At 37.1% G+C, this 15614-nt stretch overlaps 1 protein-coding gene across 1 annotated transcript in view; it reads right to left on the reverse strand.

Moving 5' to 3' along the window:
• Positions 1-6523: 6523 nt before the first annotated feature.
• NPVF (neuropeptide VF precursor) overlaps positions 6524-15614 on the reverse strand; it is a 31075-nt gene continuing 21984 nt past the window's right edge. The window contains exons 3-4 of the mRNA XM_053715731.1: positions 8002-8438; positions 6524-6569 (exon numbers count right to left, since the gene is read on the reverse strand). Coding sequence (XP_053571706.1) covers positions 6524-6569; positions 8002-8438 — 483 coding nt within the window. The remainder of the gene's footprint in view (positions 6570-8001; positions 8439-15614) is intronic.

A 15614-nucleotide genomic window follows, 5' to 3' on the forward strand; every position in this document is an offset into this window, starting at 1 on the left:
AGAGCTTGTAATTTTTGTATTTTAGAATAGGGTAGGGAATTTTTTATTTTGGGGGTCTTTGTTATTTTATTAGGGGGCTTAGAGTAGGTGTAATTAGTTTAAAATTGTTGTAATATTTTTCTTATGTTTGTAAATATTTTTTTATTTTCTGTAACTTAGTTCTTTTTTATTTTTTGTACTTTAGATAGTTTATTTAATTGTATTTATTTGTAGCAATTGTGTTTATTTAATTTATTGATAGTGTAGTGTTAGGTTAATTGTAGGTAATTGTAGGTAGTTTATTTAATTATTTTATTGATAGGGTAGTGTTAGGTTTAATTATATCTTAGGTTAGGATTTATTTTACAGGTCAATTTGTAATTATTTTAACTAGGTAACTATTAAATAGTTCTTAACTATTTAATAGCTATTGTACCTGGTTAAAATAATTACAAAGTTGCCTGTAAAATAAATATTAATCCTAAAATAGCTATAATATAAATGTAATTTATATTGTAGCTATATTAGGATTTATTTTACAGGTAAGTATTTAGCTTTAAATAGGAATAAGTTATTTAATAAGAGTTAATTTATTTCGTTAGATGTAAATTATATTTAAGTTAGGGGGGTGTTAGTGTTAGGGTTAGACTTAGCTTTAGGGGTTAATACATTTATTAGAATAGCGGTGAGCTCCGGTCGGCAGATTAGGGGTTAATAATTGAAGTTAGGTGTCGGCGATGTTAGGGAGGGCAGATTAGGGGTTAATAATATTTATGATAGGGTTAGTGAGGCGGATTAGGGGTTAATACATTTATTATAGTAGCGCTCAGGTCCGCTCGGCAGATTAGGGGTTAATAAGTGTAGGTAGGTGTCGGCGACGTTGTGGGGGGCAGATTAGGGGTTAATAAATATAACATAGGGGTCGGCGATGTTAGGGGCAGCAGATTAGGGGTACATAGGGATAACGTAGGTGGCGGCGATTTGCGGTCGGAATATTAGGGGTTAATTATTTTAAGTAGCTTGCGGCGACGTTGTGGGGGGCAAGTTAGGGGTTAATAAATATAATATAGGGGTCGGCGGGGTTAGGGGCAGCAGATTAGGGGTAGATAAGTATAACGTAGGTGGCGGTCGGCAGATTAGGGGTTAAAATTTTAAATCGAGTGGCGGCGATGTGGGGGGACCTCGGTTTAGGGGTACATAGGTAGTTTATGGGTGTTAGTGTACTTTAGGGTACAGTAGTTAAGAGCTTTATAAACCGGCGTTAGCCAGAAAGCTCTTAACTCCTGCTATTTTCAGGCGGCTGGAATCTTGTCGTTAGAGCTCTAACGCTCACTGCAGAAACGACTCTAAATACCAGCGTTAGAAAGATCCCATTGAAAAGATAGGCTACGCAAATGGCGTAGGGGGATCTGCGGTATGGAAAAGTCGCGGCTGAAAAGTGAGCGTTAGACCCTTTAATGACTGACTCCAAATACCAGCGGGCGGCCAAAACCAGCGTTAGGAGCCTCTAACGCTGGTTTTGACGGCTACCGTCGAACTCTAAATCTAGGCCTATGGTTTCATTTTTATTTCACAGGTAAGTTTGTATTTAGTTTTAAATAGGTATTCTTTAATTAATTTAGGTCTATTTTAATTATGTTAAACTTAGGGGGTGTTAGGTTTAGGGTTAGGGGTTAATATAGATTAATTTAGGTTGTTGCGATGTGGGGGCCAGTGGTTTAGAGGTTAATAGGTTTAGTTAGTATTGGCGCTGTTTGAGAATTGCGGTTTAGGGTTAATAGGTTTAGTTCGTTCTAGGTATGTTTGGGAACGGCGGTTTAGGGGTTAATAGCTTTAGTTCGTTCTTGGTATGTTTGGGAATGGCAGTTTAGGGGTTAATAGGTTTAGTTAGTGTCAGCGATGTCTGGGAACTGCGGTTTAGGGGTTAATAGGTTTAGGTAGTGTTGGTGATGTGTCGGGAGTGCGGTTTAGGGGTTAATAGGTTTAGTTTATGTCAGCGATGTTTGAGAATGGCAGTTTAGGGGTCAATATGTTTAGTTCGTGTTGGCAATGTTTCGGAATGGCGGTTTAGGGGTTAATAGGTTTAGTTAGTGTCGACTATGTTTGGGAACGGCGGTTTAGAGGTTAATAGGTTTAGTTAGTGTCGGCAATGTCGGGGAACGGCGGTTTAAGGGTCAATAGCTTTGTTTAGTGATTTATTTAGTGTTGGCGATGTCGGGGAACTGCGGTTTAGGGGTTAATAGGTTTAGGTAGTGTTAGCGATGTATGGGGGGGTGCGGTTTAGGGGTTAATATGTTTAGTTTGTATCAGTGATGTGCCAGTCCCCAGTTTTGCATAACAAGCACAGTTATTTTAATATACTTTTTACCTCTGTGATTTCCTTGTATCTAAGCCTTTGCAGACTACCCCTTATTTCAGTTCTTTTGACAAACTTGCATTTTAGCTGTACTGGGAATAAAAAGCAGCCCTGGAAAAATATAAAAACCAGCCCTATTTTCCGCTGAGTCCATAGAATGCACATGCCCCATTTTTCTCAAAGGGGATTACGGGGACACTCCTTCCCTAATATTTTTTTTAGAATTAAATTATATTACTTTGTATTAAAAAAAAAATGTCATATTGATGTTATATGGCAACCTACAACCCAACTGAATCCATTAATCACCCCTTTAAATTGTAGCTTTCCAGCCCTAGCTGCTGCAGCCCACAGGGAAATATCCTGGTAGGCCAATCCAGCCCTGATATTAGCCAATCAGTCTAGCTGTGAAAAACTGTCAAAATGCACTGAGATAAGAAGGTTTAGCTTTCAACAAAGAATACCAAGAGAGCAAAGCAAATTTGATCATAAAAGTAAATTGGAAAATTGTTTAAAATTGTTTAAAATTGCATGTCCTATCTGAATTATGAACGTTTAATTTTGACATGACTGTCTCTTTAACCCCAGTTGTACACACATTATTATTATTATTATTTTTTAACAATACTAAACTAAGTTTATCTAGTAAAAGCATTCAGTTATAAAGGTTCCACTTAAACCTGTAAATAACCCTATGTGTGGCACAGGGGCGGAACTACCATCAGTGCAGCAGGTGCTGTGGCACCAGAGCCCAAGTGCTGAGGGCGGGGGGGGGGGGCATAGTAGCCAGTCTATATATAGGCCTGTGCAAGATGTGTGCAATACTAATCCAGGAGAGTCTTTTTATTAGTGCAGGTTGCAGGTCCCTCTATCTATCCTCAAAATTATTATACAGAGTAGCATTAATGTTATTACTATTGCTTACTACAGAGTTACCTTTGTGGGGCCCAAAAAATTGAATAGGTCTGCTGCTGGTGTGGCAGATGGTTAAGTTGCTCTTCAGTTAGTGGATGCTCATAGAACTGCCTTCAGTTTTTCTTAACACATCCTGACTATCTCACCCTCTAAAGGGCATAATGCAGTCCTTATAGGCATCACTGGTGATACATAACCCATGGTGATGTTATTGTTCATTACCTGCAAAGGAGAGGACCCTAAGTCAAAGGCATTAACTAACTGCCCTTACTGTGTAGAACTCATTCTATCATGGTCCCTACAATTTTTTTTAAAAGGGTGTGAATCTTTTCTTTTAAATAATGATCCTATCAGCTAATAGATGTAGGTGATTGCTATAAAATTGTGATCACCGGAAATACTAGGCATCAATCAGGTTTTGGTGAGGATATACCTAAATGCCTGTACCTTGTGTGACCAAGAGTGACATACAATCCCCCTATAGAATTGGTGCAGCACTAAATATTGGAGACATTTTGTATAAGGAGTGTTGATGATACTTATCTAGTAGCATACGAAAGAGATGTCTCATTTAGAGGGGTGAATGAGGGATTATATGCCTCTATAAAATACTGAAAATCATATTAGTAATTCTGTGAACTGCAACCGAAGGCACCAGAAAGGTTATTGATTAAGGGGGTTCTTTTTTACCTCTATAATCTACACAAATGGTGATAAGATACCAATACCTTTCTTTCTTTTGTTATTAATAAGGACTTTTTATATATAAAAAAAATCACTATAAAATAAATTTACCCAGTGGTCATATGGCCCACTTTTTAGTCTTTGAATTCTATATACCATAATACAATGTTTTTGCTGCATGAGGCATACGAGCTCCAAGGGATTCCCTATGTAGTAAAAATAGCATGCATTCACTCTCTCTCACACAAACATACACACACCACACCTCATGACTATCTAGGTAAAAAATTGGTTGCTACAGAATTAACAATCAACTGTCTACTGGGTAAATTTAATGGTGTTCTAAACTCTAAAAGAGATAATATGAATTCCATAATGGCACCAAAATGCTGGGATTTTTTCTCTGTTGATTCTTTATTTAAAATAAAGGGTCAACAGCCCAGTACAATCATAATCTCCCACCTAATGCAAGGAGGGACATGAGAACCCTCTTTATCAAGAGGACATTGTTGTCTCTCCAGCTGCAAGGTGACTGTCACAGCAATGACAAATACTTCATATAATTGGTTTTATTTTTGTGGATCTCTAAATAAGAGTCAATCCTGCCTAAGCATAGAGATAAATCCCAACACAAGTAATTGGCTAGAGAGACCCCACTAATAAAAAAGTATATTCGTGTCCTTAAAGGGACACTCAATAAAAATTAAACTTTCATTATTCAGATACAGCATGCTATTTTAAACAACTTTCCAATTTACTTCCATTAACTAAATGTGCACAGTCTTTTTATATTTAAACTTTTTGAGTCACCAGCTCCTACTGAGCATGTGCAAGAATAAGTTTGTATTCATTTGTGAATGGCTGATGGCTGTCACATGGAACGTGTATGCATTTGTGATTGACTGATGGCTGTCACATGGTACAGGGGGAGTGGAAAAAGACATAACTTTTAAAATTGTCAGAAAAAAAATCTACTACTCATTTGAAGTTCAGACTAAGGCCTCTATTTAACAAAGTCTGGTGGACCTGATCCGACAGTGCGGATCAGGTCCGCCAGACCTCGCTGAATACGGAGAACAATACGCTTTCCGTATTCAGCATTGCACCAGCAGCTCTTGTGAGCTGCTGGTGCAACGCCGCCCACTGCAGACTCGCGGCCAATGGGCCGCCAGCAGAGGGTGTCAATCAACCCGATTGTACTCAATTGGGTTGAATTGTTGTGATTCCTGTCCGCCTGCTCAGAGCAGGCGGACAGGGTTATGGAGCAGTGGTCTTTGTGACCGCTGCTTCATAACTGCTGTTTCTGGCGAGTTTAACACAGGCCCTCAAGCTCCTTTCGGAGCTTGATAGATAGGCCGCTAAGTGCTATTGCATTGTCTTGTTATCTTGCATTTGTTGATTATGCAAATCTACTGTGTTGACTGGTCCTTTAATGCTATCATATACTCATAATAAAAACTCTAACCTTGAAGGTCAGCCACACTTTATTTTGTTACTTTATACTTATAAAACATTTTATATTGGTACACACATCTAGAAACTAAGATTACATATTATATGCCTTCTATTTTTCTGCATTATGTGCAAGTTAATGTAAAATGACTAATAAAAACATTTTATCTGGTAATATTCATTAAGTCATTTTGTATTGAAAAAAGAGATATAGGGGCCGATGTATTATGCCCTGTATGCACCTGTTTCCGTGTGAGCCTTCAGGTCTTAAAACCCCTGCTACTTAACTCGTTCGCCACCTCTGAGGTGATGGACAGCAATCCGCCCAATCGGATATGATCTAGTTGATTGACACCCCCTGCTAATGGTCAATTGGCCGCGAATGTGCAAGGGGCGGCATTCCACAAGCATTTCACTTAAATGCCGACAGCGTATGCTTTCAGCATTTATCGATGTGCGGCGGGCATAATCCTATACAGCGGATCATGTCCGCCCGCACATTGTTAAATCGGCCCCATAGAATCCTATATTTTCATGTTTGGTACAGTGAATTGGTGCTAAAAATATGATTGATCATATTGATTAGAAAATATATTACTCTCAACTGCTATTAACCAAGTAAGATACACAAAATACACTAAAATCACTGTGGGGTAACACACAGGAAAAAAACATTGAAGTTAATATTTAAATTCAAATTGTGCAAAGGTTAAAAAAATGGCTTCAGCATGATGAATGATCCAGAAGTTAACTGGTTAATATTTCTTGTTTTTACTACTAACTATATGCCCACAAATCATAAATAGAGCACCAAAAAAAAATCCTTTATAATGGCTAATGAATAATATTTCTGCAAACTTTAGATTTTTTTTTATTTTAATTATTTTGCAAATACATCTGAGGAACACATTTATAAATTATTTTGTTACATAATTTATTTTTTACTTTATTTTCATTTTGCTTTAAACATTATATTTAAATCAGTCAAGATGCTGATGTCACAACACTATACTTATGGTGCATATCTCAGCACTCCTAGTAAATTATAGATGACCTTGTATATGTTTCATAGCCCCAGGAGAAGGTGATACATATGACATATTTTTCACTTGTTTTCCAACTTGTATGACTCTGTGGTTACTTCTGTAATTTTCTTTCAAAATCGTAGCTCATACTCTGTAATCTGCAATCAAAGATGAAAATACAGATTTATTACATTAAGTGCAGCAAACTTTGTTTTATTGAAGCTACATGAAACCCAATTTTTTCTTTTGTTATTCAGGTAGAGAGTGCAATTTTTAAAAATGTTTCCAATTTACATCTATTATCAAACTTGCATCGTTCTCATGTTATTCTTTGTTGAAGAGATACCTAGGTAGGTAGAGAACAGATGCCTGAAGCACTACATGACAGGAAATAGTTTTTTTAAACAGGTTAATAGACAGATCTTGTGCCTCCCCCAACATGAATATGATTCTACAGTAATAATATGGCATATACTAGATATCGCTGGTACATGATATACTATATGTAATAATATCAGTTAAAAGTCACACACCTATTATAGATATAAGGTTTTATGGTATACTGAAATGCAATATAACATTTATTAAATGAAAAAATTATATACTTTATTCCAAAGTTATCCCATTCTTATTAAATGTACTTTATTAATATAAGTAGAATTCATACATGGTCCGAATAAAGATCAATTAAGAAGAAATTAAAGACTCAGCAATATACTGAAATATTTTTTGTAAAGTAATTTGAAGAAAAAGAAAAAACAGACAAATAATTTACTTATCTTAGATCCTTCTACAGTTTAGGGTACTGTATAATTCCCTTCTAGCTACGCATTTCACTCATCACACACATTTTAAAATGTCCTATATTTTAGTATATGTAATATTTGAAGGTAATAAATGTAATAAAATAGGATCTTTTTACAGAATCAGTCATAAGTATTATCAGTGTGCTATACACAGAAACATGCATTTGTTATTTAATTTTATTTTGTATATTTATTACTTTATGATTTTAAATTAAATTGACAATCAACACCAGAATATTTGTTGTTCTAAAAAATAGATAATTTCTTCATTACCCATTCCCCAGTTTTGCATAACCAACACAGTTATAATAATACACATTTTACCTCTGTGATTACCTTGTATCTAAGCTTCTGCAGACTGCCCCCTTATTTCAGATCTTTTGACAGACTTGCATTTTAGTCAATCAGTGCTCACTCCTCTGTAAATTCACGTGCATGAGCTCAATGTTATCTATATGAAACACATTAACTAATACCCTCTAGTGGTGAAAAACTGTCAAATGCAGAGGCCTTCAAGGTCTAAGAAATGAGCATATGAACCTCCTAGATTTAGCTTTCAACTAAGAATACCAAGAGAACAAAGCAAAATTGGAGATAAAAGTAAATTGGAAAGTTGTTTAAAATTACATGCCCTATTTGAATCAATTTAGTTTTTTTTGGACTTGACTGTCCCTTTAAAGTAAAATAAAATAAATGTGTTTTATTTTTCTGTTGATAATAGGTGTGAAAGTCAGCATCTTTTTTTTATCAATAACATCTTAGAGTACACACTGATATTACTTACCTGTTATCACCTTCTTGAAGTTTATTAATTTCTAGTGGACGGACAGTCACATCATATTGTTGTGTCTGAAAATGTGGTGTTCTCCCAAACCTCAAGGGTAATGAAGAAAGAGGTTGCACAAAATGACCACCATATATTGATCTGCCAAATCTCTGGGGCAAATTGACTGCTGATTGGAAACGAGCTTTACCAGAAAGATATCGAGCAAATCTTTGAGGCAGGTTAGGAACACTTTTGGCTACTTTATCTGCAGATGCTCTTCCAAACCGCAGAGGCAGATTTACACTAGGCTTGATGTCTCTTTCTTCTAGAAATGCCCTCTCAAGTTGAATGGGAAATGTATATTTGTTGAATGTTGGAGTGCTTATTTCTTTTAGGCCGCTTGATCTCCAGTAGTTAACTTCTTCAGAGTTAATATTGTTTATATCCTCTCTTGACTGTCAATGATGAATATTACAAGGGTTAGTAGCAATAATACAATGAGTAAAATATACAATTTGTTGTCATGTTCTTAGAAAAGAGAGTTTATTCATATAAGATCTGCTTGTGAATCATTTTCAGAATAACAGAAGTGCAGTAATTTATACTCAGTTCTCTTTATCAGAGGAAACATTCTGCCAGATTATGAGTTTTGCAGTAAGAGGGGTGCGGTGCTAATTTGCACGTCATTGTCACCGCTCACTTACCTACAGTGCTGGTATTACAGGTTTTTATAAACCCGGCATTAAAAGGCAAGAAGTGAGCGTAGAGCAAAATTGAGCTCCAAACCACACTCCAGTACCAGCGCTGCTTAAGTCAGTGGTGAGCTAGTTGTACGTGCTCGTGCACGATTTCCCCAAAGACATCAATGGGAAAATCCGACTGTAAAAAAGCCCAACACCTGCAAAAAAGCAACGTAAAGCTCTGTAACGCAGCCCCATTGATTCTTATGGGGAAACACATTTTATGTTTACACCTAACACCCTAACATGAACCCGAGTCTAAACACCCCTAATCTTACACTTATTAACCCCTAATCTGCCACCCCCGACATCGCCGACACCTACATTATACTTATTAACCCCTAATCTGCCGCTCTGGACATCGCCGCCACCTACATTATACTTATTAAACCCTAATCTGCTGCCCCCAACATCGCCAACATCTACATTATATTTATTAACCCCTAATCTCCCGCCCCCAATGTCGCCGCAACCTACCTACACATATTAACTCCTAATCTGCCGCCCCCAACGTCGCCGCCACTATACTATATTTATTAACCCCTAAACCTAAGTCTAACCCTAACACACACTAACTTAAATATAATTAAAATAAATCTAAATAAAATCTACCATTAATAACTAAATGATTCCTATGTACAACTAAATACTTACCTGTAAAATAAACCCTAAGCTAGCTACAATATAACTAATAGTTACACTGTATCTAGCTTAGGGTTTATTTTTATTTTACAAGCAAGTTTGTATTTATTTTAACTAGGTAGAATAGTTATTAACTATTTACTAACTACCTAGTTAAAATAAATACAAATTTACCTGTAAAGTAAAACCTAACCTGTCTTACAATAAAACCTAACCTTACACTACAATTAAATAAATTACCTAAATTAAATACAATTAACTAAATTAAATACAATTACCTGAATTACAAAAACAAACAAACATTAAATTACACAAAATAAAAAACAAATTACAAGATATTTAAACTAATTACACCTAATCTAATAGCTCTATCAAAATAAAAAAAGCCCCCCCAAAATAAAAAAAAAACCCTAGCCTAAACTAAACTACCAATAGCCCTTAAAAGTGCCTTTTGCGGGGCATTGCCTTAAATAAATCAGCTCTTTAACCTGTAAAAAGAAATACAAACCCCCCCCCCAACAGTAAAACCCACCACCCACACAACCAACCCCCCAAATAAAATTCTAACTAAAAAAACCTAAGGTCCCCATTGCCCTGAAAAGGGCATTTGGATGGGAATTGCCCTTAAAAGGGCATTTAGCTCTATTGCAGCCCAAAGCCCTAACCTAAAAATAAAACCCACCAAATAAACCCTTGAAAAAACCTAACACTAACCCCTGAAGATCCACTTACAGTTTTGAAGAGCCGACATCCATCCTCAATGAAGCCGGCAGAAGTCCTCATTGAAGCAGCAAGAAGTCCTCAACGAAGCCGGGAGAAGTCTTCATTGAAGCCGGGAGAAGTGTTCCTCCAGAAGTCTTCATCCAGACGGCATCTTCTATCTTCATCCATCCGGCGTGGAGCGGGTCCATCTTCAAGACATCCAACGCGGAGCATCCTCTTCTTTTTTGACGACTAACGATGAATAAAGGTTCCTTTAAGTGACGTCATCCAAGATGGCATCCCTTAGATTCCGATTGGCTGATAGAATTCTATCAGCCAATCGGAATTAAGGTTGAAAAAATCCTATTGGCTGATGCCATCTGCCAATAGGATTGAACTCCAATCCTATTGGCTGATCCAATCAGCCAATATGATTGAGCTCGCATTCTATTGGCTGATTGGAACAGCCAATAGAATGCAAGCTCAATCCTATTGGCTGATTGCATCAGCCAATAGGATTTTTTCAACCTTAATTCCGATTGGCTGATAGAATTCTATCAGCCAATCGGAATCTAAGGGACGCCATCTTGGATGACGTCACTTAAAGGAACCTTCATTCGTCGTTAGTCGTCAGAAAGAAGAGGATGCTCCGCATCGGATGTCTTGAAGATGGACCCGCTCCACGCCAGATGGATGAAGATAGAAGATGCCATCTGGATGAAGACTTCTGCCCGTCTGGAGGACCACTTCTCTTGACTTGAATGAAGACTTCTCCCGGCTTCGTTGAGAACTTCTTGACGCTTCGATGAGGACTTCTCCCGGCTTCGATGAGGATGGATGTCGGCTCTTCAAAACTTTAAGTGGATCTTCAGGGGTTAGTGTTGGGTTTTTTTAAGGGTTTATTGGGTAGGTTTTATTTTTAGATTAGGGTTTGGGCAGCAATAAAGCTAAATGCCCTTTTAAGGGCAATGGGGAGCTTAGGTTTTTTTAGTTAGGGTTTTATTTGGGGGTTTGGTTGTGTGGGTGGTGGGTTTTACTGTTGGGGGTTGTTTGTATTTTTTTTACAGGTAAAAGAGCTGATTTCTTTGGGGCAATGCCCCGCAAAAGGCCCTTTTAAGGGCTATTGGTAGTTAAGTTTAGACTAGGGATTTTGGTTATTTTGGGGGGGGGGCTTTTTATTTTGATAGGGCTATTAGATTAGGTGTAATTAGTTTAAATATCTTGTAATTAGTTTTTTTATTTTGTGTAATTTAGTGTTTTTTTTTTTTGTAATTTAGGTAATTGTATTTAATTTAGTTAATTGTATTTAATTTAGGTAATTTACGGCTAGATTTAGAGTTTTGTCGGTAAGGACCCGCATAGCTAACGCCGGCTTTTTTCTGGCCGCACCATAAAAATAACTCTGGTATTGAGAGTCCACATAAAGGCTGCGTTAGGCTCCAAAAAATGAGCGTAGAGCATATTTAACGCAGCTTCAACTCTCGATACCAGAGTTGCTTACGGACGCGGCCAGCCTCAAAAACGTGCTCGTGCACGATTCCCCCATAGGAAACAATAGGGCTGTTTGAGCTGAAAAAAAATTGATCGGAACAGCCAATAGAATGCGAGCTCAATCTGATTGGCTGATTGGATCAGCCAATTGGATTGAACTTGATTCTGATTGGCTGATTCCATCAGCCAATCAGAATATTCCTACCTTAATTCCGATTGGCTGATAGAATCCTATCAGCCAATCGGAATTCGAGGGACGCCATCTTGGATGACGTCATTTAAAGGAACCGTCATTTGTCGTTCAGTCGTCGGCCAGGATGGATGTTCCGCGTCGGAGGTCTTCAGGATGCTGCCGCTCCGCTCCAGATGGATGTCGATAGAAGATGCCGCCTGGATGAAGACTTCAATCGGATGGAAGACCTCTTCTGCCCCGCTTGGAAGAAGACTTCAATCGGATGGAAGACCTCTTCTGCCCCGCTTGGATGAAGACTTCTACCGGATCATGGACATCTTCAGCCCCCCGCTTGGGCTTGGATCAGGACATCGGAGGAGCTCTTCTGGATCGATCGGTGAACCTGGTATGGTGAAGACAAGGTAGGAAGATCTTCAGGGGCTTAGTGTTAGGTTTATTTAAGGGGGGTTTGGGTTAGATTAGGGGTATGTGGGTGGTGGGTTGTAATGTTGGGGGGGGTATTGTATGTTTTTTTTTACAGGCAAAACAGCTGAACTTCTTGGGGCATGCCCCGCAAAGGGCCCTGTTCAGGGCTGGTAAGGTAAAAGAGCTTTGAACTTTAGTAATTTAGAATAGGGTAGGGCATTTTTTATTTTGGGGGGCTTTGTTATTTTATTAGGGGGCTTAGAGTAGGTGTAATTAGTTTAAAATTGTTGTAATATTTTTCTTATGTTTGTAAATATTTTTTTATTTTTTGTAACTTAGTTCTTTTTTATTTTTTGTACTTTAGTTAGTTTATTTCATTGTAGTTATTTGTAGATATTGTATTTAATTAATGTATTGATAGTGTAGTGTTAGGTTTAATTGTAGGTAATTGTAGGTATTTTATTTAATTAATTTAATGATAGTATAGTGTTAGGTTTAATTGTAAATTAGGTTAGGATTTATTTTACAGGTAATTTTGTAATTATTTTAACTAGGTAACTATTAAATAGTTCTTAACTATTTAATAGCTATTGTACCTGGTTAAAATAATTACAAAGTTGCCTGTAAAATAAATATTAATCCTAAAATAGCTACAATGTAATTATAATTTATATTGTAGCTATATTAGGGTTTATTTTACAGGTAAGTATTTAGCTTTAAATAGGAATAATTTATTTAATAAGAGTTAATTAATTTCGTTAGATTAAAATTATATTTAACTTAGGGGGGTGTTAGGGTAAGACTTAGCTTTAGGGGTTAATACATTTATTAGAATAGCGGTGAGCTCCGGTCGGCAGATTAGGGGTTAATAATTGAAGTTAGGTGTCGGCGATGTTAGGGAGGGCAGATTAGGGGTTAATACTATTTATTATAGGGTTAGTGAGGCGGATTAGGGGTTAATAACTTTATTATAGTAGCGGTGCGGTCCGCTCGGCAGATTAGGGGTTAATAAGTGTAGGCAGGTGGAGGCGACGTTGAGGGGGGCAGATTAGGGGTTAATAAATATAATATAGGGGTCGGCGGTGTTAGGGGCAGCAGATTAGGGGTACATAGCTATAATGTAGGTGGCGGCGCTTTGCGGTCGGCAGATTAGGGGTTAATTATTGTAGGTAGCTTGCGGCGACATTGTGGGGGGCAGATTAGGGGTTAATAAATATAATACAGGGGTCGGCGGTGTTAGGGGCAGCAGATTAGGGGTACATAAGTATAACGTAGGTGGCGGTCGGCAGATTAGGGGTTAAAAAAATTTAATCGAGTGGCGGCGATATGGGGGGACCTCGGTTTAGGGGTACATAGGTAGTTTATGGGTGTTAGTGTACTTTAGAGTACAGTAGTTAGGAGCTTTATAAACCGGCGTTAGCCCAGAAAGCTCTTAACTATTGACTTTTTTCTGCGGCTGGAGTTTTGTCGTTAGATTTCTAACGCTCACTTCAGACACGACTCTAAATACCGGAGTTAGAAAAATCCCATTGAAAAGATAGGATACGCAATTGACGTAAGGGGATCTGCGGTATGGAAAAGTCGCGGCTGAAAAGTGAGCGTTAGACCCTTTTTGAGTGACTCCAAATACCGGAGTTAGCCTAAAACCAGCGTTAGGAGCCTCTAACGCTGGTTTTCACGGTTAACGCCAAACTCCAAATCTAGGCCTTATTTAATTGTAGTGTAAGGTTAGGTGTTAGTGTAAGACAGGTTAGGTTTTATTGTACAGGTAAATTAGTATTTATTTTAACTTGGTGGTTATTAAATAGTTAATAACTATTTAGTAACTATTCCACCTAGTTAAAATAAATACAAACTTGGCTGTAAAATAAAAATAAACCATAAGCTAGCTACAATGTAACTATTAGTTATATTGTAACTAGCTTAGGGTTTATTTTACAGGTAAGTATTTAGTTTTGAATAGGAATTATTTAGTTATTAATAGTAGATTTTATTTAGATTTATTTTAATTATTTTTAAGTTAGTGGATGTTAGGGTTAGACTTAGGTTTAGGGGTTAATAAATATAGTATAGTGGCGACGACGTTGGGGGCGGCAGATTAGGGGTTAATAAATGTAGGTAGGTGGCGGAGATGTCAGGGACAGCAGATTAGGGGTTAATAATATTTAACTAGTGTTTACGAGGCGGGAGTGCGGTGGTTTAGGGGTTAATATGTTTATTAAAGTGGTGGCGATGTCGGTAGTGGCAGATTAGGGGTTAATAATTGTATTATAGTGTTTGCGATGCGGGAGGCCCACGGTTTAGAGGTTAATAGGTAGTTTATGGGTGTTAGTGTACTTTTTAACACTTTAGTTATGAGTTTTATGCTACAGCTTTGTAGTGTAAAACTCATAACTACTGACTTTAGAATGCATTACGAATCTTGCGGGATAGGCTGTACCGCTCACTTTTTTGCCTAAAAAAAGCTTGTAATACCGGCGCAATGGAAGTCCCATTGAAAAAAGACTTTACAAAAATTGCGTAAGTTGGTTTGCGGTACGGTCAAAAAACTGTGCGGGACAGCTGTACCTACAAGACTCGTAATAACAGCGGTAGTAAAAAAGCAGCGTTATGAGCCTTAACGCTGCTTTTTTACTCATAACGCAAACTCGTAATCTAGCCGATTGTTTGTTTTTCATAGTAGGAGTCCTAAAAATATTCCGGAGAAGAAATAAAGCTTGACAATGTGTGATTTACTTTTTAAATTGTCTTAAGATATGTCCTCTTTATTTAATAGTGAATTAAGGAATATACATAATGAATAATTTAAAATAAATTTAATGCAATTTGATAAGGTACATGGCAGTGGAAGGCCAAAAATTAGTTGATTAATTTCTTATATGCAGTGTTTCAGGCAAGTTGTACAGTTTTCAGCAGGTATATTATAAAGTAACTCAATAACTACATGTCCATTAATATCAGAAGAAAATGAAAAAAACAGAAACAAGTATGAATTCATAGGTACAGACTTAAATGAATCTGACAGAATAAGACCACATAGAAAGGGCTTTAAATATAATTATCAACCATTATAGAATATGTATAGGTTGAACTTGATGGACTTTTGTCTTCTTTCATCTTCAGCTACTATGTCACTATGTTACCATGCAATAATTAATTTAATTAATCTGAAGTCAATTAGTCATTCTTCTACTGTCCATTCATCTTTTTGGTTATGGAATTTTTTGAACATGAACTAACTATAATACACATTACCTAACATGAGGTATATGTTAGATAATCTTACAGCATACTCTTAATTAAAGGAACATTAAACTCAACATTTAGGGCTAGATTACAAGTGGAGCGCTAATTTATTGTGTGCCCGCAAAGGGGCAGTGCCAATTAACTCTTCTAAAATTAACCAGAGATTAGATCTATGGGTAATTTTATAAATGTGCATCAAATGCCCCGAAAAT

Source organism: Bombina bombina, chromosome 5, assembly GCF_027579735.1.
Source record: "Bombina bombina isolate aBomBom1 chromosome 5, aBomBom1.pri, whole genome shotgun sequence".
NCBI classification, from domain to species: Eukaryota; Metazoa; Chordata; class Amphibia; order Anura; family Bombinatoridae; genus Bombina; species Bombina bombina.